The sequence below is a fragment of the Sciurus carolinensis genome, chromosome 6 (genome assembly GCF_902686445.1).
Source record: "Sciurus carolinensis chromosome 6, mSciCar1.2, whole genome shotgun sequence".
NCBI lineage: Eukaryota > Metazoa > Chordata > Mammalia > Rodentia > Sciuridae > Sciurus > Sciurus carolinensis.
The window spans coordinates 47,264,699-47,292,254 of NC_062218.1; the positions used below are offsets into that span (position 1 = coordinate 47,264,699).

General features: G+C 37.4%; 1 protein-coding gene across 2 annotated transcripts in view; it reads left to right on the top strand.

Annotated features, from left to right (window-relative positions):
* Window positions 1–5,135: 5,135 nt before the first annotated feature.
* Rab3c (RAB3C, member RAS oncogene family) overlaps window positions 5,136–27,556 on the top strand; it is a 243,113-nt gene continuing 220,692 nt past the window's right edge. The window contains exon 1 of one of the 2 annotated variants that reach the window (XM_047556905.1): window positions 5,136–5,313. In XM_047556905.1, the coding sequence (XP_047412861.1) occupies window positions 5,296–5,313 (18 nt within the window). In that variant the 5' untranslated portion in view covers window positions 5,136–5,295. Of the gene's footprint in view, window positions 5,314–5,961; window positions 6,120–27,556 lie in introns of those variants that run through there. The other variant, XM_047556904.1, reaches the window with a different exon arrangement.

Genomic DNA, 27,556 nt, shown 5'->3' on the forward strand with positions numbered 1-27,556 from the left:
TCACAGAAGAAGATGTACAAGTAATCACCAGATATATGAAAAAATGTTCAACATCCCTAGTAATAAGGGAAATGCAAATCAAAACCACCCTAAGATTTCATCTCACCCCAATTAGAATGGCGATTATCAAGAATACAAGCAACAATAGGTGTTGGCGAGGATGTGGTGAAAAAGGAACACTCATACATTGCTGGTGGGGTTGCAAATTAGTGCAACCACTCTGGAAAGCAGTGTGGAGATTCCTCAGAAAGCTTGGAATGGAAACACCATTTGACCCAGCTATCCCACTCCTTGGCCTATACCCAAAGGACTTAAAATCAGCATACTACAGAGATACAGCCACATCAATGTTCATTGCTGCTCAATTCACCATAGCCAGATTGTGGAACCAACCTAGATGCCCTTCAGTTGATGAATGGATAAAGAAACTGTGGCATATTTATACAATGGAATATTACTCCGCAATGAAGAATGATAAAATTATGGCATTTGTAGGCAAATGGTCGAAATTGGAGAATATCATGCTAAGTGAGATAAGCCAATCTCAAAAAACTAAAGGACGAATGATCTCGCTGATAAGCGGATGAGGACATATAATGGGGGGTGGGAGGGGCTAGCATTAGGTTTAGGGTTAGGTTTAGAGTTAGGCTAAGGAGAGCAGTAAGAATGAAGGAAAGAAGGACTGTGTAGAGGGAAAAGAGGGGTGGGAGGGGTGGGAGGGGTGGGAGGGGTGGGGGGGGAGGGGAAAAATATAATAAACATCATTACCCTATGTAAACGTAAAAAAAATAAATAAAAAAAAAATAAAAATAAAAAATAAAAAAAAAAGATGTAGGGCACATAATACTTACCAATTTGAAACCAATAGTTCAATAAGCATTTTGCATGAAGGGTAGGGATTATTGTTTAGCAGAGGTTATGTCTTGGATAGGGAATGTCCCCCAAGGTTCGTGCGTTGAAGGCTTGGGTTCCCCAGTAGCAATGTTTAGAGGTAGAGAGTTTTTGGAAGTGATTAGGTCTTGAGGGTACTAATCTCATCAGTGGATTAATCCGTTGATGGATTCTTAATTGAATGGAATATTGGGAGGGTGGGAAATGCAGAAGGCGGGGCCTGGTTGTAAGAGATGAGCCAACAGGGGTCTGCCCTGGAAAGATACATCCTATCCCTGACCCTTCTCTCTTGCCCCCTCTCCCCACTTCTGCCCTACCTGGCTCTCCTCCACCACACCCTCCCTGCCATGATGTTCTGTTTCACCACGAGTTCAGAGTGAGGGGGTCAAATGACTGTGGACTTCAAGTTGTTTTTCTCAGAGGAAAAAAAAAACATTTAAAAGATGAAAGATATGTTTGGGCTCATGATTTTAGAGGGTTCAGTCTATAGTCATCACTTGAATCCAGTGCTAAGGGCTTTTCATGTATTTTTTCATTGTACTAAACCAAATGGATGGATACTTTTCTGAAAATGTGGGCAGTTTTCAAATTAGAAAGTATTGCTTTAAATATATAAGTATCCTATAATTCCATCAGAGACCTATAGCTGTATCCTCATTCTCACATGCGGTCAACAGAAACAAAGTCCAGTAAAACTTCTAAGAGATTATAAAATATATTATTTTTAAGCAACATTACCTTTTATGAAAAAAATCATGGTTAAATGTCTAGATTTTGAAATCAGATAACCCTGGTTTTCAGTTCCTGGCCTTAAGCAAAATACTTGTCCTTAACCAAAATACTTGTCCTTAGCCTCATTATTAGATTTGTTCTCTGTAAAATAAGGTTAATTATATCACATTGAAATATTATTAAGGATTAAATAGAATACTATATACAAGTGCCTACAACTGAATAGGTGTTTAAAAGGGTGGCTATTATTAATAGTACCAAATTTATGCTATAGAAAGTATCAGTTTCTTTACACTTGGTTGTAATGCATTAAATTTTTTTTAACAAAGTACCTTACTTATAATGGTTATTTATAATGTTGAAAACCTCATGAGTAGGAATGAGTTAAAATAATTTTTCCTTTTAATTTAAAAAAAAATCAATACTGCCATGGGAATACTTAATTTCTTCTAAAGGGAACCTGAAACAATCAATAGCATTTCTTGGTATGGATGCTGCATAAAGTTGAAATCAAAACCAACCTCAAATATGGTGAGTCGGACAAGGGCTCAGACCAGAATACTCCTGCACTCAACTGGATATGGTCCCAGAAATATTTAAGATTAGACTCATGTCCACGAACTGTGGATTTTTTTTTTTCAAACTGTGAATTTGAGTCAGGATTTCATGAGGCAGGTAGTAAATCCCCAGAGGATGTCCTTAATCCTTACGCCAAACCTCAGTAGTTTCATTTTTCCGCTTAAGTCCTAATATAGGCAGAAATGCAACATGAATGCTAGTAAATCAACAACAAAGAGAATAGTTGGTAAATACAGGGGAAGCAAAAACCAGTGCCTGAACAGGGACGTGGCAAAGAAAAGTGAACCTGAAGGCAGAGATAGAGTGCTCAACCCAGCTGTCCTTCTGATTGTCTGCATGACTCTCAGGAGGTCACCTATGCTTTCTGGGCCTCAGGACCTTTGGACCTGCTCTACATCCTGAGATGGTGAGGTATTCCTGTCACACATTCTGCGAGGTTCACTGGAGGCCACCTTTCCTTCTATCAAGTTAATTCTTGTATTAACTCCTTTTACTATCAACTCCTAGTCCCAGATTCAAATGCAAGTGAAGAATGTTTCCCTCTTACCATTTCCTCAATAGGAGCCATGATATTCTAACTTTTGGGTAATCCCTTGATTTTAAGGATTGATTGCAGTTAAATTAAAAGAGAGATACTGGGAGCAAGTACATTTTAAAATCAGATGGTTATATTTCAGTACAACTGCAAAGGGGAGGAAGCAGCAACTTTTATCTTATAGTCACACTGATGTCCTGTAGTAGATGACCAGCTGCCTCCCAGAAGAAGCTTGTTCTTCCCTTCTTCCTTTGTAACAGAATTCCTGATTTTCAGCTGGGTACATTTTCACCCAGAATGAAGACATTTCCTAGACTCCCAGGAAGCAGGTATGTATGGTCATAAGACCACATTCTAGGCATTGGAATGGAAAAGCAGTGGTGCAAACATAAAGGGATGACATATTGCCCTTCTTTATCTTTCTTCCTTCTTGTTGAGTGGAATGTAAACATGAGAGCTGGAGCTGTGGCAGTCATTTGGTACCCCTGGGAATGAGATTCATGGTGGCCTCCTATCAAGCAAAACTGAAATACTCTTATGCTGCTGACTTTCAGGAGACATTCAGTTCTGGTTTGATTTTGTTTCTTTAGCAGACTTCTGATTAAAATTTATTTATTTTTTCCTATCCACTTAAATGTTCAACTAAAGTTCTACGCATAAGACAGAACTAAGTTCCCAAAGTTCATTTGCAAATTTAGTTTTTTAAACTTAATTTTCATGGATCCTTCCACAAACAAAAGATACATTACAAAATTAAGGATGTATGTCACTTGAGTAAAATGTTGAGAAGGGATAAATTTCTCAAAGAAAAGTAAAATTTTAAGTTGAATTTTCATAATATTTAAATATGTTTTATGTTAGACTCTAAATTCTAAGAATTTTCTTGATAGCAGAAAAACTACAAGAAATTGTTCTGAAGAAAGGTTGTCTGTAGTTGTGTAAATATTAAATGGTAATTCTATGCATTTAAGTGTCAGTACTATTTAATTGGTATTTTTCTTGGAAAAAAACTCATAAAGAGATACACTCTTTAGGGCTGGGGAGATAGCTTCGATCCCCAGTACCGCAAAAAAAAAAAAAAAAAAAAAAAGAGATACACTCTTTAAAAAAACAAAGGAGATACACTCTTAGATATGTCTTAATAAAAAATTTCCACAAGTCTTACTTTCAGTAAGCTTCTACCATCAAACATATTGATATAGAATTCCCTTTCACTTTTCATTTTGTTATTGGCTATTTAAAATAAATTTTTTCTAATCATTACATAATCCTCCATTAAGCAGTGAGCATTTTGAAATATATTTTCTGAGTAGTTATAAAAATTCTTTGCCTGGATGATGTCACATTACATTCTCATTAATTGCAAGATTAGCGAACAGATCTTAGATTTCTTTAAAAAGAAAACAAAAACTTTAATTAACCAAATGTTTTGAATATGATAGTTTCCCCCACACAGTGTTGTTGCAGTATTAGGCCACATAGTGAAATTTTCGAGGTTTGCATCTTAAAATGTGGTTGAAAATTCTTTCATATGCATCTTTTAAGGTTGTGTTTCTCAAGTTAAGGTAAAGGAGCCACCTGCATCAGAATTGCTGGGGTGTTTGTTTAAAACTCCCAGACCTCTTATCAGAAATAGTCAATCAAAATCTCTACATATTGTTTGAAAATATGAATTTCAACCCTCACTCCCAAGAGATTGTCAATTGCATTTAAGTTACAGGCCCTCCCTTCAACTGCTTTGTCTAATGCCGTGAAGTTTAAAGCTGATTTGAGTTATTCCTTCCATGACTCCATGCAAACATAATGATCGTTTCCTTTCCTGCTCCACCACCAATACAATAAATTTGACCTCATGCCAAGATAGGCATCATTGCTGGATGATCAACCTTTCACTCTTACGGGGAGAGAGGGGCAGTCTTCTGATAGGTACAGAGGACATAAATAGTCATATAGGGTAGTCATTTAATGGGAAAGGATAAGTGTAACAAAAGTACAGTTCAGAGATTTGAAAATCATGCTATGAACTAGTCTAGAAGGTGTGCGATTGTAATATAAGGAATGGCTCTGTGCTAAAGAAAGGACAGAATAACTTAATAGAGGTCTACCATCTCATTCCCTGGCGGTGCTCCTGGGCTCTGGTGATGAATGTGTTCATTTTATGTGACTTGCTTTGGATAAATAACCCAGTGCCCTATCAGCTCTCCAGCTAGTGGCCAGCGGTGGGTGTGTGTGCGCACTAATGACGGTGGAAGGTGCCTGGGGGAGGGATTGGGGAGGGGCTGCCCAGCGCGATCGCCCCTGACACTTCCTAAGAGACTCTCAGTCCTTTCTCTGCAGCTGCCACTTGAAGACTCCACGCTTCCCCCACCGGAGGAAAGCAGCCATCCATCTATATCAGCTGTCCTATCCACGTCCCGCGTTTCTCTCTCCGGGAGCCGCTTACCCCTAGCTCTTCCATTGTGTTGTGCCTTTTCAGTTTAGCCCCGCTTGCTGCGTAAGACTTTCACCTCCTTTGCTGCAGGGAGATTTACTCCATAGTTTCCGAACCTCCAGTTGCAATGGAGCTCTATGGAAAGGTAAGCAGAAGGGAGTTCCTCAGTGTATTCAGCGAGAAATCTCGCTTTCATGGACTTTGGGATGTGTGCCTGTCTCTGTGTTTGTGTGCGCGCGCGCGTCCGCGAGTCCTCTCAATGTATATTATGCATTTATTCTGTATATGTGTGCCTTCCTTTCTTTCTCGTGTTTGTTGAATAAAATTGTAAAACCACCCCACCCAGCCTATGGAAATGAATAAACTTTTCCGATCTGGGATGGGGAGAGGTAAGGCGGAGAGTCCTAGAACGCTTCGTTTGTATTGGAAATTACCATCGAGACTGTGCTTCCCAACCAAGGAATCACTGTCTGGCTTCCGAAGGGGATAGTTAGCAAAGAAAAATCTCCATCTGAGATGACTGGGGTCAGTTTTCGCCGGAGCGTTGCACAGAAATGGGCAGGGGAGGATAAGAGCGATAATAGCCAGGAGCAACCCCAAAGGATAAGAAGGAAGGATTCGCGGCCGAGTGCTTCGGGAGGAGCGAGCCTATTTAAAGTCTTGCTTGCTTGCCGGGAGGTGTAGTTCACCGCTGGCCGGTTTGCATGAAAGACCTGCAGGACGAGACTACAGCTCCCAGGAGTACTCGGGGTTCCTGTCCAGTACGCGTGTGCGGCACCAGGAGAGGACAGCTCCGGTGCTGATATTGGAACCGGTTAGCGAACCCCAAGAGTGCAGTGTGGAGCGTGGAACGCGCTGGCTGTGCACGCTTCGCCGGGTGTCCGGGCCAGCGCAGCCCCAGCAGGAGAGAAAGAACATTTGCCTACAATGAGACACGAAGCGCCCATGCAGGTGGGTCTGTACAGAAAGAGTGGTCTTGGGAGGATTTAAGAAAGATGCATTCCCCTCGTTCAGGGCACAAACTGTGCTCGACCTAAGGGACGGTCTAGGTGGCCATTCGTGGAGAGGCGACTCTGTGATTCGGTCCTGGGGACAGATTTGGGTCCTGTGGGTTTGGTGTGACTGTAATTGGGGCTGTCTTAATGAGGGATATGGGTGTTCATTATCTTTCCCAGCTCTGTAGGGAGAGTGAGGATGTCTATCGAAAATGAAAACCCCAGCAAACAAAAGTCAAGGGAACATGCAGTCTCATATTGGCATTGATCTTCCCCCTTGGTTTCCCAGGTTTGTGATTGCGGTGTAAACTCGGGGATTTAAAGCCGATGAGTTAGTTAGATTAGGGGTTGAGAGCTCTCTACCCGAGTTGGGATAGAGAGAATTCTGCTTGGTTACAGTTGCATTAAGAAAAGGGAAGCCAATGTTAGGGTTCTCAAAGTCCCTTTTCTTCATATCAGTGGAAAATAGCAAACACGTTCAGACTTGGCTTCTCCCAGAGCTATGCCTGCCCTTTATCTATGTCTACACAACTGGTTTACTCCTTTTGGGATAACCCGGTTCAGAGCTTTCCTGTGTGAGGTGCTCATCTGCTGTGCATTTGGATCCCCATTTCAATCATATTCTTGGGTTTGTTTCCTTGAGAAATGCAAACGACTCCGTGCAAAAGTGCTTCTGCCTAAACATCTTCGCTTAAGTTTTGTTTTCAGGTAAAAGATAAGTGATGTTTCTCAGGTCTGTGTGCAACCAGTTAACGCTAAACATGAGCCGGTGCTAAACCACGCAGAGTGATCCCATTGCATAACAGCAAAGCTTTTTATGAATGGGGTTGAGAGGAGAATAGAACACACCATTTGGAATGTGTTCCCTCTTGAGAACCCTCCTTTGCCGCCAAACCCAACAACTTAAATATTTGACATTAATCCGGTCTTAAACATTTCCCATGGTTTCGTCATGAATCCAGGACTTTAAACATATACTTTGATTTACTTTTGATTTATTTTATGGGTTGTGTATATTAAGATACACTTACTGGACTGTTCAATAAAAAAAATTATAGAATTTAATTGTTGGTTGAAGGATTATATAATGGAAACCCTCAAATTACCTGAAGAGTTATTGAAAGTTTCTATGTTCTGGGGAACAGTGACTCCATTGTGCATGTCCTGATACCTCTGTTTGTGACTTAGCTTTTCATTATAGACCTGATGTGAAAAGAATCTAGGCAGACAATAAGGGTGCAGGCTGTTGCAATCAAGACATGTTGGCTTATGATAATTTTCCATTCCTGGAGTTATTGCCAAGAGCCAACAGGCTAAATTAATCATATTTGATAATAAGTAAACATTGGCAGTAGATTTTAAAAGCCGGTTGTTACACTTGGCCATTTATTTGTGTATCAAAACATCATGTTGTACATCTTAAATTTATACAGTAAGAACTTTTCCAAAATTCAAAATAAGGTAACTCATTAGTACTTGTAGTAAACTCTATCAAAATAAATTACTAAACAAATAACCAAATCGTATATTGATTTTTATTTTCTTTTAAGTGTTGTTTAGAGTGTTCAGAGGGGTCATTGAATGTCACAGAACTGTACAAAATTGGTGCCTTAGAAAATATTTGAAATTATTTCATGTGTCTACCACTATATAGTAGGCATTATAATGTCCTGTTTTAGGACTTGAATGAGGAATTAATATAAAAATTAGGTATGATGGAATTAATTTGCCCATGTATAGAATTATTTTCCAAATTTATGGTGCATTTTTATTCATTGGACTAGATTCTTAAAAATTTGAAAGTTTAAAATCCCAAATGTCATCATGAAAAACATGTGTATTTTAAGAAATGACTTTTTAAAGTACATTTATTTAAAGTACATACATTGATTCAGTTTATTGTTGTGATGGTGAACTCTCTTCTTAATAATTAAAAGATTTTTAAAAATATGATAGGAAGAATAAAAAGTATAAGCATGATTTAATTTTTTTTAAAAAAGCAAGTAATGCCTCAGCATCTGTACTTCTAAATCATAATCACATTTCATGTGACTTGAAGTATGAAAATACAAGAAGACAAATAGTTGACTCTTTTATTTTTCATGTAAACATTGAACAATATCATTTAAAATACAGGCCCCAAACATTTTTCACTAGGGTTTCTAACAGATGAGTCACAAGCAAGACCACATTTTATAATTTAATTATCCTGAGATCTTTTTCTTTTAAAATATTTAGTGTATTTATTGATGTGAAACAAAATTAGTTTTTTCATAGGTTAATTTCCTAATTATTATATTCTTCTTAAATCAAAGATGGGCTTAAAATATATAATGTCCTTTTAAAAGCATTTATTGTGCTATATAAATAGCTTGGTGTTTGGTTCAAAGTAGTTGCCTTTGATATATGCATATTTTGTGAGGAATATTTTCCTCTAAATTGACAGAAAAGGAGAGATAATATTGTGTTTTAACAGTGACTACTAAAATAATAGGTAATGATAGTCTGAGATGTCTGTATTTCCTTTGTAACTAAATAACTAGAAATAGCATGTCTTAAGTGTTCCTGTTGATGAGTTTAGTATTTTAATGCAGGAGATGGTCCTTTGCATCTTCTCATGCAGTGTGTACATAAATCCTGAGGGCCAAGTAAAAGGGGAAATAAGAGTACCCATGACTTGAAGGCAAGGCTTTGGCAAACAAATTGTCACTTATTCAGAAGCCAGATTGAACAAATCCCAGTTTATCTAGTGCCTTGTCTGTACCATTGCCATTGTCTTTGCCATTGTGGTTGGTATCCTATTCTATTTGTGTGTATGCATAAAACAATCATATATATGATTACATTTATATTAAAATATTTATAAATATATTTAAAATCTTATGTGTTATCATTACCCCAATTACAAGGAAGATAACTGGAGCTTATTAGGATTAAATAACTCTTCCAACATCAGAGAGTCAAAATTCTGCCTGATCTCTCTTGTCCAAAATGCCCATGTTTTTTCCTCTATTATTTTGGGTTCCCAAGAAGACATAAATGGGTTGTGTTATGAATAAAGTCCCTAGTGGTAAGTATGATTCATTCACTTGGTTTAGAAGAAAGAGAGAACTATATTGTCACTATCTTCAGTTATAAAATAATCCGCTGTAAACTAAACCAAATGCTTGAGAAAGGCCAGTGTTTTAAAGATGGCTTGCTTTCCATCTCCTGAATTTATACTTTTTTGTAGGCTTACTTACTCTCTTGCAGGATCAAATTGGAATCTGTTGTCTCTGCCTACATGCTTACTCTTCAGTTCTGTTAACACAGGCTTTCTGGATCATCTCACAGATGCCAAGTTGTCTATTTAGGAAACTTCAAAGAACAGTATCTTCCTAAAGCATGGAGTAGAGTGACAATAAAGATTGTTTAGCCCAAGATGGGGGCAGATTGAGGAAAGAATGTAGAGCAGAATGAAAATGAAGTTTAGGTGAACACAGATAGTTATTAAATACGACCATGTTGTACACGAAACCAAATTACAATGAATTAATGTTTAAATATCACTGTTTCATTTGGCTGTGGAAGACATATGACCTTTTTACATTTCATTATTGTTGAATTCCTGGCCATCCATCTGTAAAGATCATCCCACTATATTAATGTGAAATGGAAATTTAGTCCTCATTCCTTACAGAAACAGGAAGTCCCTAGCTGACATTGGAGAAACAAGAAATTCTTCCCTACTTTATCTGGGCCAATTCTTCAAGATTTCACCTCACTTCTGAAAAGGAAAGTAAGAGGTCAATTAACCCATAGTACAAATTAACTTTCATGGTATAAGAATGGATTTCCACTGGACATGGTGGTGTGTGACTGTAATCCCAGCACCTGGGAGGCTGAGGTGGGAGGATCAGCTCAGCAACTTGGTGACATCCTGTCTCAAAATAAAAAAGATATATAAAAAAGTGGGAGTGTAGTTCAGTGGTAAAGTGACCTAGGTTCAATCTTCAGTATCTATAAGAAAAAAAAAATGTTTTCATTTCCACTTTTTTTAGTCCAAGAAGTAAAGAATTTATTACAGTTTCCCACTACCTTCTAAGCTTGTATTGGAACAGGAAATTTTCTCTTGATCATAGAATTCCAGGAAGGAAATATATTTTTATGTTGGGGAATGAGTTTCCTTGGGACTGCTCTTACACAATTCACTGAATTTAAAAAGTGTTCTTGTATATATTAATGGTTGTCCATCCATTTCCCTTTTTTTTTTCATTATTTTAGTTCAGGTTACTCATCTTAATAGGTTACTCCATTACTAAGGATAGCATGGCCTGTGAAGATTAAATCTTTGTTATTTGGAATTTAAATATTGTCAGTAGTTTTGCTAATTGATTTATAGTTTTATTTTGAGATGATACTTATATAAATTAGGATGCAAAAATTTTAAAGTATTTTTGTTGACAAATAATAGTTGTGTATATGGGCTACAATGTGATATACTGATATTTGTATACATTACAGAAAAATTCATCAAACTAATTAGCATATTTCTTACCTCACCAGTTTGTTGTTTGTTTTGTGCTGACAACATTTAAGATCTATTTTATTGTATTTGAATTAAACAGCTTTTCATTATTAACTGTGGTCACCATGTAATAGATCACCAGAACATTCCTGCCATCCAATTTAAACTTTGTACCCTTGCTCAACAGTTTCCTCTTCCCTACTTCTCTCCTTCCCCACTAACCTCTGGTAACCACGTTTCTACTATTTCTAGGAGTTTGACTTCTTAGACTTCCCATATAAATGAGCTTATACAGTGTTTGTCTTTCTGTGCCTGGCTTATTATATGTAAATAATGTCCTATAGTTCTATCCATATCACAAATGACAGAATTTTCTTCTTTGTTGAAGCTATGTAGTATTCCATTGTGCTTACCTACCACATTTTCTTTATCTGTTGCTCTGCTGAAGGACACCTCTACATCTTAGCTATTGTGAATAATGCTGAATTGAACACTGGAGTACAGATAATGTCTTTAACATTCCAGTTTCAGTTCCTTTGTATGTATACCCACGCTACAGTTTGGATCTGGACTATTCCCCAAAGACTATTAAATGCTCATCCTCATGAGAATGCAGATAGCTCTTTGACATACCAATTTTAATTCCTTTGGATGTGCATTCATGCTGAAGTTTGGATCTGCAATGTCCCTCAAAGGCCCATGTGTTAAAGGCATGGTACCCAGTATGCTACTATTTAGAGTTGGTGGAACCTTTGAGAAGTAGGGCTTAGTGGCAGGTCTTCCAGTCATCAGAGAAGAGTCCTTGAAGAGCTTGGTGGGACCCTGACCCCTTCCTCTTCCTCTCTTTCACTTCCTGGTTAAGAGGTGAATGATTCTGCTTTGTCATACTACCTCGGTGATGTGCTGCAACAGGGGAACTAGATCATGGACTGAAGCCTCCCAAACTGTATGTCAAAATATGCCCTTTTTCCTTGTAAGTTAATTTATGTCAGTATTTGTTATAGTAATGGAAAATGGACTAATACAACCCAAAAGAATTACTGAATTATAAAGTTTTTTTGATGAAATTCCGTACTACTTTTCAAAATGGATTTATAAATATTTCCAAAATGACCATACTAAATTACTTTTCCACCAACATTGTGCAAGAGTTCCCTTTTCTCCATATCCTTAGCAATATTTGTTGCCATTGATATTTCTGATCATAGACATTCTAACAAGTGTAAGGTGATAACTCATTGTAGTTTTAATTTGCATTTCCCTAATGATTAGAGATGCTGAGAATTTTTTCACATACTCTTTGACATTCAGAGTTCTTCTTTTGAGAAATATCTGTTTAGATCCATTGTCCATTTTTTAAAATTGGGTTACTCTTTTTCATGGTATTGGGTTCCTTGAATTACTTATAGGCTTCATATAGTAGACCCTTATTAGATGTATGGTTTGCAAATATTTTCTCCAAATTCATAGGTTTCACTTCATTCTGTTACTTGTTTCCTTTGTTGTGTAGCAGTTTTTTAGTTTGATTTGATCCCTTTTGTCTATCTTCATGTTGTACTCATGGAGTTAGGCTGACTTTATAAAGCAAGCTAAGAATCACTTCTTTTCTCCTCAGTTTTCCAAATGACTTTCATTGTAAGACTAGTGTGTTTTGTTTCTTATTTAATAAGGTATTGGAGCCTATAGTTTTCTTTGTAGGAATTTTAATGACAAATTCAATTTCTTGGTTATAGTAGCATCTCTATATCTATCATTATTCATCTATCTTTATCTTTCTATTTTCCTTTAGTGTATAATATTAGACTGAATTAGTCCCACAAAGGAATCCAGAGTCTAACACTGGAACATGCGAAAAACTATGTTATATACCAAAAAGCTTTTAGCAGATGTAATTAAAATAGGAAGATTAACCCAGTTTACCAAATAGGTCCAATGTAATCACATGAGCTCTTAAAAGCAGAGTACTTTGGTTGGAGTCAGAGAGATGTCACAGAAATAGAGTTTCAAGACATGGGAAATATAGTTGACTTGAAGATGAAGAAAACTTTTTATCAAGAATCTAGATAGGACCTCAGTCCTATAACCACAAGTGACTGAGTTATGCTGACAACTTAGTTTGGAAGTGGAATCTTCCCTACAGCCTCCAGATGAAAACCCAGCCCAGCCAATACCTCACCTGAGGCTTTGTAAGGTCTTAAAAGAGTGAGTGCTGGACCCAGCAAAGACGCTGCACGTCCAGAGGTCTGGTTCAAAAAATAATAAATGGATGTGGTTTTAAACAGCCTTTATGGCAGTAATAGAATACTAAATATGCATTTATAAAGTTTTCTATTTTATCATGTGTTGGTTTTGAAGGTTATCTTTTCACTTGACTTTCCAATTAAGTTATTCACAGTATTTTTATTATCCTTTTGATTTCTCTAGCATCTGTAATGAAATCTTCTTTTTCCTTCTTATTACTGCTAATTTCAATTTTCTCCCTCTTTCAATTGTTAGTCTTTCTAGATGTTTATCAAAATTAACATTTTCAAATAACAACCTTTTGCCTTTAACTTTTCTGCTGCTTATTTGTAATTGTTTATTTTTAAATAATTGATTCTTACTTTGCTAGAACTTTATTTAACTTTTCAAGTAAAAGTTTAGACCACTGATTTTAAATATTTCTTTTCTTCTAATAAATGTAAGAATGATCAGTCTTCCTCTGCATACTACTTTATTTGACTCATAAATGTCTGAATGTAGTATTTGATTATATACCATTTTGAATTATATGCTCATTTTCTTGGGAATTTTTTTGTTTAATCCATGGGTTTACACCTGTGGTTAATTTCAAAATACTTGAGTATTTCCAATTTTATTGATATTGATGTTTAATTGAATTTTATTGCTAGAGAACATACTCTGCAGGTTTTCAATCTTTTGAAAATTTTAGGCTTGTTTTTCAGCCAGCATGTGGTCTCACGTCATGAGCACTCTGTGCACTCACGTGGGCCACAGTTGTGAGGTACAGTGGCCTGTAAATGTCAATTAGGTCATGCTGTTGTGTGCTGTTGCTAAGATCCTCTGTATCCTGACTGATTTTTAGTCTATCTATTCTATTACAGAGGAAGAGGTTTTCAAATTTTCAACTATATCAATTTTTCTGTTTCTCCTATTGATTCTTTTAGTTTTTGCTTCATCTATTTTGAAGCTCTATTAGCAGGTGTACACACATTTGTAGTTGTTCTGTCTTCCAGAATAATTTTCCTTTTTTGTTATTGTGAAATGTCCTTCTTTATCTCTGGACTCCCTTCTTTATCCCCATCTTTAAGTCTATTTGGTCTGACATTGATACAGATACCCTTGCTTTCATAATAGTGTTTTCATGGTATACATGAATTTTCATATTTTTACTTTTAGCTTGTGTCTTCAGGTGTAAAGTATATAAGTCTTGTGATCAGTGCATATTTGAACCTTGCATTTTAAATCCAGTCTGGAGAAGTTCAGTCTTTTAATTGAAATTTTGATTCATTTTCATATATTACAATAGTCATTGAGGTTGGATTTAAAATCTACCATTTTGCTATTTGTTTTAAATTTATTTTATGTGATATTTTCCGTCTGTTATTTCTTTTGCCTCTTCATTTTGCTTAATTGAATATTTGTGAATATTTCAATTTCTGTTGGCTGTTTTGAATATGTACCTTTGCATTTTAAGCATTTATTCAAAGGATTATTATATGCATCTTCAAGTTGTTATGCTGTCTAGCTAGACTTAATGTTATAATATTCCTATAAAATAAAGTGACTTTGCTATGATATTATATCTGCCTCCTTCCTGTTTTCCTATTTGCCATTTCTGTTGCTCTTCCTGTTAATCTGAGTTTCTGTATGATGTCATTTTTTTTCAGCCCAACCTACTTTCTTTAGGTTTTCCCATAGTACATATCTGTTGCCAACATAATCTCTCAGTTTTTGTTTATCTGGTAATTTTTTTTTTATTTTACCTTTGATTTTGAATGAGAGTGTTACTGTATATAAAACGTCTCATGATTTTTTTCCAGTACTTTAAATACATAACTGCATTGTCTGCAAACCTCCATTATCTTGCAAAGGCTGCTGCTCTTCTTATTATTGTATTTTTTTAATAGTGTCACTTTTTTTTCTCTGTTTTCAAGATTTTCTAACTTTGAATTTTAGTCATTGAACTGTGATGTGGCTAGATATAATTTTATTTATATTTAGCCACCTTTAGGGGTTGAATGAGCTTCTTAGACATGTAAGTTTATCTTTTTTTGCCAACTCTTTGAAGCACATTTAATATTACTTTTTCAAGTGATTTTTCATTCCATTATTCCCTTCTTATTCTTCAGAAACTCCAACTGCATATATATTTGAGTTCTGATGCTGTTCCACAAGATATTGAGGCTTTGATAATTTCCTCCAGGTTTTTCTTTCTGTCACATTGTGTGATTTCCATTGATTTGTCTTTAAGTTCAGTGCATCTTTTGCCTTCTGCAGTCTTTCATTAAGGCTATCAGGGATTGTTCATTTCAGTTATTTTACTTTTCCTTTTAGACTCATTATTAACTCTGTTTACAGTAGAAACATGTTGTCAAGTAATGATAAATGTTAGCTCTTGGAATGAGAAATTTGAGTATTAGGAGAGTTTAATGATACCCATTTATAGTATTGTGCAGAAACCAAGAAGACAAATGATTAACTAAGCTTCTTATAGGAAAGGTAATATAGAAATGTAAATAATAATTCTAGTGCTTTGGATATTCCTTGTAGATTTTTTGAGGAAATGTTTATGTTTCCATTTTAATCTCTATCATTTAATTATATTTCTGTTGATGATTTTTTATGTGATACTATAATTTTGTGCCTTTAAAATAAAAATTGTGAGCTTCAAAGGAAACAATCAAGAACGTGAAGAGAAAACCTAGAGTGTGAGAAAATCTTTGCCACCTGCACCTCAGATAAAGCATTTATCTCCAGGCTATATAAAGAACTCAAAAAACTTAACACCAAAATAACAAATAACCCAATCAACAAATGGGCAAAGGAACTGAACAGGCACTTCACAAAAGAAGAAATATGATCAGTTGACAAATAAATGAAAAATGTTCAACATCTCTAGCAATTAGAGAAATTTAAATTAAAACTACACTGAGATTTCATCTTGCTCTAGTCAGAACAGCAATTTTTAAGAATACAAGTAACAGTAAATGTTGGCAAGGATGTGGGGGAAAAGGTACACTCGTACATTGCTGGTGGAACTGCAAATTGGTGCAACCACTCTGGAAAGCAGTATGTGGTATTTAGATTCCTTAGAAAACTTGCAATGGAACCACCATTTGACCCAGTTATCCCACTCCTCAGTCTATACCCAGAAGACTTAAAGTAAGCATACTATGACACAGTCAGATGTGACTTTTTTTTATAGCAGCTCAACTCACAGTAGCTAAGCTATGGAAGCAATCTAGGTGTTCTTTAACAGATGAATGGATAAAGAAACTGTGGTGTCTATACACAATGGACTATTACTCAGCTATAAATAAGAATTAAATTATGTCATTGGCTGGTAAATGGATGGAACTGGCAACTATCATGCCAAGTGAAGTAAGCCAATCCCAACAAACCAAAGACTGAATGTTCTCTCTGATATGCAGATGCTAATTCGAAATAAGGGGTAGGGGTAGGGAAGAATAGAAGTACTTTGGGTTAGGCAAAGGGGAAATGAAGAGAAAAGGAGAAAGATGGGAAAAGGAAAGGCAGTAGAATGAATCACACATAACTTTCCTATGTTCATATTTGAATACACAACTAGTTTAACTCCACATCATTTACAACCACGAGAATGGGAAGTTATACTCCATGTATGTATAATACCTCAAAATACATTCTATTGTAACTTTTCTTCCCTAGTGTCCTCCCCTTATTGTGAATTAGGTTGAATCTTATGGTATGAGTTATATCTAATAAAAAAGAGACTGTCCTATTCAAAGAAAAAAAAATACATTCTACTGTCATATGTACCTAAAAAAGAACAAATAAAAAGAAATAAAAAAAAGATTGTGAATTTCATGACCCTTTTTGAAATTTGAGCAAGTTGCAAAATTGTAAAAATAAAATAATTTTAATAATTACTTTCTCTTGCCAAATTATATCTTCCTCAATAGCTTCAATTGTGCAGAATTCAAATGCCTTATCCAACATCAGTTCATTTCAGATTAGTTTGAAGTATCATGCCGGTTTAATGAATTAATGAAGTATATTTCTAGTCACTGAACTTGAAGTCATAGGATAGAATAATCTAAGTGTTCTGGCCTCTAAAGAATGATAAAAAGATTAGATCAGTAGTTTACTGATTCACTTTCCAATAAGCTGATTGGATTGATACTGCATTAGGAATTTAGGCCAAGCCTCATTCTGTGTCTATTTGGGCTTCTGAGAAAAGTTTGAAATGATAGACACTTAGCTCCTACAGTCTCAGCTTTTTATGTTGGGAAACAAAAATTGTACTCTAACCTGAAGAGGTAAGGCCATGTGGTTCCCATCATTTCTTTGCTGCTTAGTTTAACTCTAGCCCGGTGTAGATTCATGTCTGTTATTTGTTGGTCACTCAGTGGCTCAGATGCATATTTGGTCTTCAACTCGAGAAACCTGTAAACCAACACTGATGAGTAATTTCTGCTTATATGGTCATAGCCCAAGGAGCCTTAAAGAGCTGGAAGAAAGGTTTCATTAAGCACCAACTGGCAGATCATGATTCTTCTGTGACATTCATCTGTTGCACTAGAAATAAAAGATGTCTGTTCTTTTGAATGTTTGATTCATTGAACACCTGTCTGTGTGGCACGACTGATGAAAAGGAATAACAGAAACTCAAAACACCTGTAGATCTGAATGTTCTTTTATAAATGTGCGTGGATGGGTTTGTTCTTTGTAGTAAATAATAGTAGCAGTAGCTTTTAAATGAAAAGCAGAGATGATTATAACTAGAAAATTGGCTCTGAAAGTCTATCTAATTGGTAGAATCATACAATCTGGAGACACAAATGCAGATACATGGACTACAAAGGCACCAAGTTCCTATAAGTGGTCTAGATATCTCCTTGTCTCATAATGCATGGACAACTAGGTCTTGTCCTGGTAAATAGAAAAAGGAGGAGAGTTATCAGGGTCCAGCAGGAGTGTTCATAGAAAATTCTTAGAGGTAGTTTTCAGAGATTCACATGTTTTTAAAAGGTCTTAAAGTATTAAAGTTTAATGTTTTGAAAACATCTAAAGATAAAAGTTTATTGGGAAACATACCAGTAATGGAATTTAGGGTTATTTCCCCCTCAGTAGGAACTTGTAGGTTTTTTGGTTTGTTTTTGTTTTTTTGTCATTTGTGGTTTTCATTATACCAGAGATTGAGCCTAAGGGTGATTAACCACTATGTCACATCTCCAGTCCTTTTTATTTATTTTTTAAAATTTTTGAGACAGGGTCTTACTAAGTTGCTGAGGCTGGGTTTGAACTTGAGAACCTCTTGCCTCAACCTCTCAATTGCTGGGATTACAGGCAAGTGCCACCTCACCCTGCTCACTACATATTTTTAGAAGGGGTTTTTCTACCCATAGTACTGGGTACACCCATTGTTGACATTGTATTTTTTTAAATAATTATTTTATTTATTTATTTTTATTTGGTGCTGAGGATCAAGCCCAGTACCTCACACATGCTAGGCAAGTCAAGTCTCTGCCACTGAGCTATAGCCCCAGCCCATGTATTTTCTTCTCAAAGATATTCTTATAAGAAATTTCCATCATTTTGTGGTCTCAGTGTGGTCTCCTTCAGCTGTGGTGCTTTCTAATAGAGTTAGGGGAAGTTAAGTACAATTTTGTTATCAAAAAAAGTAAACTACTGAGAATTCAAGGCCACTTTCTGCAGAGTTAAGCAGAGCAGAGTTACATATGCTTTGAGAACATGATGACTGTGTCTTTCTTGGTCATATCTTCTCCTAGTCTGATAAGCTGCTACAATGAGCTTGAGCACTGATCCTCAGAAAGTTGTCTCTCACCGCAGTATTGGCAATTGATGAAATATGTTTTCCAGAATTCAGCTCCCCTGGCAGGGGGTCTTTGTAGGGTGTGGCACTTGCTTGCTAGAGTCCACATCATGATGGTGAGCTCTGCTGTCTCTGTGCAGCCAGGAGGGTGTCTGATGAATGCAGCACCTGAGGATCCCATTTCCAGTACCCCAGGATCTTGGTTTAAATGTCAGATTACTCACTCTCCTCACATATGGATCCCTGAGCATTGACCTACCCTGGCTGACATGTGGATCCAGTGAATTCCAAGTCTGACTGTTCAGAAGAACCATATGAGGAGCTTTGATGATTACTGATTCTTGGCCCCACTCTAAATATTTGAATTCTGCAGAATTTGGGTAGCATTTTCCATGTTTGGGAATCTTGGATCAGGTATCCCCTAAAGGCATGTAGTTTTGCATTCCTGAAAAAAATATATCCAACTACAGAAACAGGTACTTGGGAAAATGATGTGTGATATTTCTTGCTGCCAAGAAATGGTGAGGAAGCTTATGTATACTTTATCCTTATCCACAGGAAAAGTTTGGAGGGATTTTTTCCATTTTGTTGCTGAGAGGCCCTTTCATTTTATAAATTGGCATATGCATAAAGAAAGTGTGAATGTCAAAAATGTTTGATGGTTTTTCTTGTGTTTTAAATTTAATTTTGTTTTTTCAAAGTCACATTTGGGGGAAATGGTTGCTTGGCTAATGGATGTGGGAGTTGGACTTTCAATCAATCTCTAGTATGCCTGCTGCAGACGCAACTGGGATGACCAAGCATGCAATCTAGCTAGTTAGTTTTAACACTGGAAGACATGATGTGAAACCCCCAGGAAAACTAGGATACTTGGCCATCTTAGCCACACCCCATTGTCAAGGCACTTATTGTCTCCAGTTCCAGAACCATTCAAGTTTCTCCAGAATCAGGGTTCCTGTGGGCTTCTGCAGCAAATTTAGGATTCCACTTTTTCTAATTCATTCAGTTCCAGATCACAAATTCTTGTTGACCTCTCTTTTCTACTCTTATCTCCTATCTAGTATTAGTCCACAAGGATTTCTTCTTTTGTGAAAACCATTTATCAGGGCTGGGGTTGTTGCAACTTAGTGAGTTACTTAGCACATGTGAGTCACTCGGTTCGATACTCAGCATCACATAAAAATGAATAAATAAACAAAATAAAGACTTTGTGTCCATCTACAACTATAATTTAAAAATAACATTATTTTTGAGGAGTTTGGAGAAAGAATGAAGATAACTACCATGTATGTAAGATTTATACACACACACACATTTATACACATACATATATACATATATATGACTTCTAATTTTGAAATGATGATATAGTAGATTTTGGTGATTTGCTGAATTATCAGAGTTGGGTTAAACTTTACCTAAAAGGAACTCCACGGCTATATGAGATGACAGTGTCCCCACTACTGGAGTTTCTGGGAGTCCTTTTCTCATCATATATTACTTGGATTCTTTCCCTTATTACTTCAAACATAAAACTCAGGTCTTTCTCAATTTTTACAAAATTCCACTTACACTCATGGATTTCCTGAGTTTAGTAGGTGTTGTGGTTTAGATATGAGGTATACTGCAAAAGTTCCTGTGTGAGACAGTGCAAGAAAGCTCAGATGTGAAATGATTGGGCTCTGATAGCCTAAACCTAATCAGTGCATTGATTTCCTGACAGGGATTAACTGGGCAGTGACCATAGGCAGGTAGGGTGGGGCTAGAGGATATTGATCACTTGGGGGCATGATTTTGGGATATATATCTTGTCCCTGATGAGCACAATGCTCTCACTGCTTCCTTTTTGCCACGTCCTGAGCTGCTTTCCTCCCCCAAACTCTTCTGCCATGATGGTCTGCCTCACCTTGGGCCCAAAGCAACGGAGTTGGTTATCTATGGACTGAGATCTCTAAAACTGTGAGCCATATAAACTTTTCTCCTCTAATTGTTCTTGTCTGGTATTTTGGTCACAGCAATGACCAGGTAACTAAAGCAATAGGTTTTAATACCGAATGCAGGCAGTGCCATAGGAGAGGGTCCATTACACCTCTCTGGCCTTTGCCATGTTCTCCTTCCCTCAGCCTCCTTTCATCACAGATCACAGAACATGTCTGTCTGACCTTTCAGTCTCTCGGCTTCTGCCCTGGGAAGCATATTGATGAATGTTCTCTGTCATAATATTTGAAATTAGAGATACAATTTAAAGTGTTAATTTCAGTAATTACAAAAACCGACAGAATGGACGTGTTGGATGTCAAAACCTCTTGTCCTCTGAAATTAGGAGATGAGGAGAAGTGTATTCTGCAAAGCTGACCATTTCCATTTTAGAGAACAGCATTGGTGGGAGTTAGAAAAAAAGGATATGTCGTGTGCATCATTTCAGTGTAAGAAAGGGATATCTCAGAGGATGATGAGACCTTTAATGGAGTATTTAACACAAATTATTTTATTTTGATGATCTGCAGAAACCTGCAGCTCAGAATGAATATGCCAGGGTTTATACAAGTAGCATGGTAGCAAATATCAGAACTGGGATTTCTTCTCAGCAGCCTGAGTGCAGAGTGTGCGCTCTTTACCCATGCTCACATCACATGAGAATGTGGTGTGCTCTGTATCGCAGATGTGTCTGCATGCATATCATTTCAGAACTGCTAGAGAACAGATGGAATAGTTGTTGTGTTTGTTTTTTTCTTCTCTTCATACTGATTTATAAGGCCTAGGTGGTGCTCACCAGCATCCTAGGACTGACCCTCTGGCTTTAGTATCTGAGCATGTGCAGAAGCTGCTGGAATGAAGGCCATACGTCATCACTGTCATCAGGATCACAGTCCCGGGGTTCTCCTAGCCACTGCACGCCCCTCTCCTTGCTGTCTTCTCTCTGTGGTCTCGGTGTCCTTTTACCCCGTTGCTGCTCAGCCCCAGTGCAGACATTTTCCCTGTCTGAGAACTCTCTAGATCCGGACCAGAAGTGAGCTATAGTATGTGCTGAGAGAAGACTAGACATGATATTAATAGGAAAAGTTTTTACATGGTTTGCTAAACTTTCATTTTTTCTTGACATTCTTGCTGTATACATCTACAGATTTCAAAGCAGGTCAGTAACAATTATAATACATTAAAACACACACACACACACATAGTCCCTAATTTATAATGGTGTGATTTACAATTTTTAACTTTATGATAGTACAGAAACAACATACATTCAGTAGTAACTGTACTTCAGAATTTGACTTTTGATCTTTTCCTGGGCCAGTGACTCACAATGCGGGGCAGCAGCATCAGTGACCCCGATCCCGTCAGCCCCACAGTCACGAGGGTAAACAACTGATACCCTACATTACACTGCATTTCCAAGTGGGTTCGATGTACTAAATGCATTTTCAGGTTTATCAGGACATATTAAGTTGAGCCGCATCTCTCACCCTCTCTCTATACACACATACTTATGCCTGTGCACACATATGTACACAGACCTACAATTAGATCATATCTCTTCAACAAAAAAATGAGGGCTTTCTAGAAACAAAGAGAAGTTCTCTTGCCCCTTCCAATATTCTCCTCTGTGCTCTGAGTTTCCGACTTGTTCATCAGTTGAAGGGCAGAATGGACTAGCTGAGCCTGTGTGTCACTAACTTTTGCAGAACATGCTTAGTCCTGGCAATGAAGGTTCAGTACACAGGCTGAGAGGAGTCAAGATAATCTATTGAAAAACAAGGACCATTTTCCTTTGTGCCCTCGAAAATTCCTTTAACTTCATCTTTAAAGTAGGGATGATGACTCCTGGGTTTGTATATAAGGAGCTTGAAAGTCATCACTTCTGTCTTCATGTAAGAAAAAAGCTGAGCAAACTGAAAAGTAAAATTCTTAGAGCCATCAGAGAACTGAAGTCTCTGAGCTAAAAGCTGCTGCCCCTTCCCCCCCGCCCCCCCAAAAATGGAGAGACAAGATACAGAGAATCACAATTGAACAGAGCTGAAACTTCCATGTGAACAATTCTCAGGTTAGGAAAGCCTAAACTATAGTTGATGAATTCCTTGGGGATCATGATAGGCAAATCTGAGAAGGAAAAATTCCAAAGGTGTTCCAGTCTTAGGGGCCCTTTTACACTTTTATGAATTTTACCTTTAGGAGCCTTATCAGGTCCTCAGGGTGAAGACCAGAGGCAAATTTTATGGTTTCAGCAGGGGGAAAAGGAAAAGTAGCCGGTTTGAAATATGCTAGGGCACTGTCTCAAAAATGTGAGTCCCATTCGTTAGACCTGCCAGGGTAGTGAAGGGATTGGGTATGACATGTATACAAAGCATAGTGCCTGTACGAGCTGTGTTGCTGTTATAATGTAACTGTTTTCTTGTACATAAGCTGTACCTTATCCACATCTGCTAAAGAGGTGTGCAGACCAGGAGGTCCACAGAGAGGCTTATAGGACACTATGAAAGGGGAGCTTCAGGAATACTTTTAAAATATGTGATTTGCATGTTGCAAGAACTAACATAATTTGGCACACTATCACACTCTTCTGTGAGTCTTGTGAGATGCTTATTCATTCTCTGCTAAAAAGGCAAAGATGATTTCTGAAGGCTGCCCTACTTCTTCAGTCCATTTACTTCAGAAGACAGGGTTATAGTTTAAATCTGTGTCTTGGCCACACCCCCTTCCTGGGAATGCATCTTCTCAGTTGGATGGTGACTTGTCAGCTGTGACCTAAGTAGAATCTTATTGTTTCTCAGCTGGCTCCTGTCAGAGCAGACAGAAGCAGACACGTGGAGACATTGCTGGCCAGACATTGCACGGCAGAGAGCACCACAACCCCAATCTATTCTCAGAGACACAGGGAGGCAGGTGAACCTGTGTGCACATGAGGTCTTTGCCAGAAGAAGTAGCCTGGGATCCAGATAACAGATGTTTAGGAGTCCTACTGTTAATATTTTCCTTCTTGGCTTTAAAACTTTAGTCTTTGAATCTCTCAGGAGTGATTATTATTTTTCTTTTTCCCCAGGTAATAATGATTGAGATTTGAAACTAACATGTTTCTAAACTTCCAATGTGTATATCTCATTCTTTCTTAGACACTTCTAAGTTCAAAGAGTTACATTTTCTCATATTTTTTTCTACCTTTGGATAATTTATCCTTGTTCCTCCTTCCATTCACCCTTAGGCTATGGTCAGTAGTCATAACTGAACATAGTAACTTCCAAATGACTTCTTTTTCTTTTTTGGAAACTATTTTTATTAGTTTTCATGGATCTTTATTTTATTTACTTATTTATATGTGATGCTGAGAATCAACTCAGTGCCTCACACATGGTAGGCAAGTGCTGTACCGCTGAGCCACAACCCCAGCCCTGACTTCTTTTTCTTATTAGATTCACAAAATGGCTTAGTAAAGTTTAGATTCCCTTCCCCCACCTTGGCCCCCATACTGAGGATGGAATCCAGGACCTCACATGTGCTAGGAAAGCGCTCTACCCCTAGCCCAGTTCTTTAGATTTTTAAGTACCTAAGTGAATCCATTAAATTAATCATTCCTCCTTAGTTTGAAAAACAAATGTCAAAAATTCTAAAGTAGACTTTGTTGCATGTGTTAGTCAGAGATAATCTCTGGTTACTAGAACTTGTTCAGTAGGACCTCTGGGAAAATTTGAATCGAGATTTAAAATGGCACTTCAGTTAAATCTATAACCTGTTAATGAACTTAGAACAACTGCATAATTGTTTTCCAAGGCAGTGACTCTCACAAGTCAAGGATGAACTGCAAACATTCTGCATTCTTCAGTAACATATTGTGGAAATCTCATCTATAGATTTTTATATTCAAAAGGTTAAAAAATTGATTGTGATTACCATTTTGATGAGGGTCTTAGATGAAAATATAAAATGCATACTGATGAAATTTAGGAATGATACAAACCTGAAAGGGCTAACTAATATTTTTGATGAAATGGCATGAAATCAGATCAGAATTGAATTTTAAATGAAAAAAGCAAATATAAATGTTAATAAGTTCTATAAGGAACTTTTCTTAGGAAAAAGTAACTTTCCAAGTGCAGGATGGGAAATGGGCAGTCCTGTGTTCCTAGCAGTTAATGTGAGAAAAGAGCTGTCATTTTAGGAGACTATACTGTCAACTCAAGGGTGGTGGGTAGAGTAGTCTCATTGTACTCTGTGTTGATCACAGAAATACCTGGAATATTGTGACCAGTCATGGGAGCCACACAGGGGAGTTGGACAATCTGGAGGGATGTCAGTTTTAACCTGGCAGAATGTATGACAGCCCTTTTGCCCTGTGTGAGGAGAAGGGCTAACACACTTGGGATCATCTAAGCAGGAGGAGGAAAGCTTATGGAGCCATGATTGATTCCATCAGATCCCTGATGGTCTCTAGGAGTCAAGGGAATTGATCTCTTGGTTCAGAAGGCAGGATCTAGAACACATTGGTGTAGGATACAGGAAGGTCTATCTTCACTATAAGAAAGAACTTTGCTATAGTGGTAGTTCCTCAGCAGCACAACAGGCCACTTCACAGCATGGTGAAGCTCCAGTCACTCAGCTTGGAGGGTAGGTTAGGACTCTCACCTGAGATGCTAAGATGATGTGAAAGGGCCTCTCAGTATAGGTGAGACATTGCACTGCCATGAAGATCTTTCACAGATCAAACTCCATTGTATTTTCTTTTTTGAAATTCAAGATCAATGCTGTTTCAAGATTTACTTTTATTGATCTTTCATGAAATGTGATTTGCTGCCTGTGAGATAACTTTATGCCTCTTCATGTTTTCAAATTTCAGCTATATGTTCCCATACAAATTTGATAATGTTTATATAACTTAATATTTAGAGGTTTCAATCAGTTTGCATTGTGACTGCCTGTAAGCCCCTTTGACATCCATGTGCTGTCAAATTGCTTCATTTCTATTCTCAGCAAGATCATGACTGTCTCTCCATTTTCTGGGTAAGGATTTGTTTCACTATTCTGAAGTTTACAAAATGCATATTTACATTCCCAATGCACACTTTTGGTCGTTTGTGCATCATAGGGATTCAAATCAGGAAATAGTGAACACACAAACCAACACAATCAGTCTTCAAGAATGAGTGGGTTAGTACATTCCTCTAATCAGTTCTTCAGAGGCTCTTCCCTAATGAGAATTCCTCTGGCTATACATCTCCCGCTGTCCTGTCTCCCTCATCTTGGATACCTTCTTGTGCTCCCATCGTGTTAGAATCTACCAGTACAGCAAGGTATATTAGCTCTCAAAATTGCAGATTTTGCTTTTCTAGTATGTTCCTCTCCGTCTATAGCCCCACAATTATATATTTTAAAGTCTACACACTGATGATGCCTGTATGTCTTCAGTTCTGGAATCAATCTAATTTTGGAACAGAACCTGGATTAAGAGCAGCCGTCTTTGTCACATTTTCTTTAAAAGCAACCCGGAAATCCACAGGCCTCAGATGGAATATCACCTCAGGGCCCCAGAGTGCAGCCTCTGGCAGGCTGAGTACGTGAGCAGCCCTAAGAAATTCAAACTTTGTCTTGTCTGACTGCAGCTTAACTGAACATTCTGAATCCAGAACCTGGAATTTAGGATGAAAAAAAAAAATGCAAAAGGGCCTTCTTAATGAAGTCCGTTTGCAGGCCTGTGGATATTGTTACTTTCTCATACAGTGATTATTAATTGGTAAAATGGATATATCTTCAGGAATGACAGTGGCAGACAAAACAATTACCTGGTTTTCTGGGCATCGGAAGTCATCAGAGTAAAACTCATTGTTCGAACTGATAGTTAACAATTGTAGCTCTGTTTGCTCTTGGTTGGCTAACCGTGCTGGGGGAGGTTACCTTAGCATGTGGACTGCTGTGCTGGCTAGAAAGGGGATAATATCTGCCTGGTTTAGATGCCGGTTGTGCCCACTAGCAAACATTCCTCACAAATTGTCAGAATTATTAGATATACTCATGATTGCGTGGATTTTAAAAGGGAAATACTTAAGCTTATATTTAATAAGAAAATGTAAGTCAATCAGATTGTATTCTCTCTTACACACACACACACACACACACACACACACACACACCTTACTTCAGGTAACTACCGTTATCTTAAATGAGCCTGCCTGAGCACTGTTAATTGTTTCTAGCATTCCACCATCTGCTTGGGCTTCTTTTTCCATCCTATTCCCTGTATTAGTTCATTTAAAAAAAATTTTTTTTTGTTGTAGATGGACACAGAACTTTACTTATTTATTTATTTGTTTATTCATTATGTGGTGCTGAGGATCCAAGCCAGTGCCTCACGTGTGCTAAGGCAAGTGCTCTACCACTGAGCCACAACCCCAGCCTCTATTAGTCCATTTTCTGTTGCTATAATAAAATTCCTGATGCACGGTACTTTATTTACAAAGTGATTTATGTATACTTGCAGTTTGGAGGTCCAAGAGCAAAGTGTCAGCATCTGCTTGGCTCTGGGGAGGGCATTTTGGCTATATCCAAACATGGTGGATGTGCGTACTAGAATGAGAAATCACATGGTGAAACAGGAGGCCAGAGTGATTTAGAGATCTAATTTTCTGTCCTGGGAGCTAATCAAGGTCCCTTGAGAACCACATTATTCCTTTCTGAGGGCAGCAATCCCAGTGACCCAACCACCTTCTACTGGGTCCCACCTCTTAAAGATTTTACCACGTCAGCACTGCCACATGCGGGACCAAGTTTCCAGCCATGAGCTTTGGGTAAACACTCAAATCATATCCAATCCATAGCTCTCCCCAAGAGAAGAATTAAATTTTTAATTAACTTTTAAAGA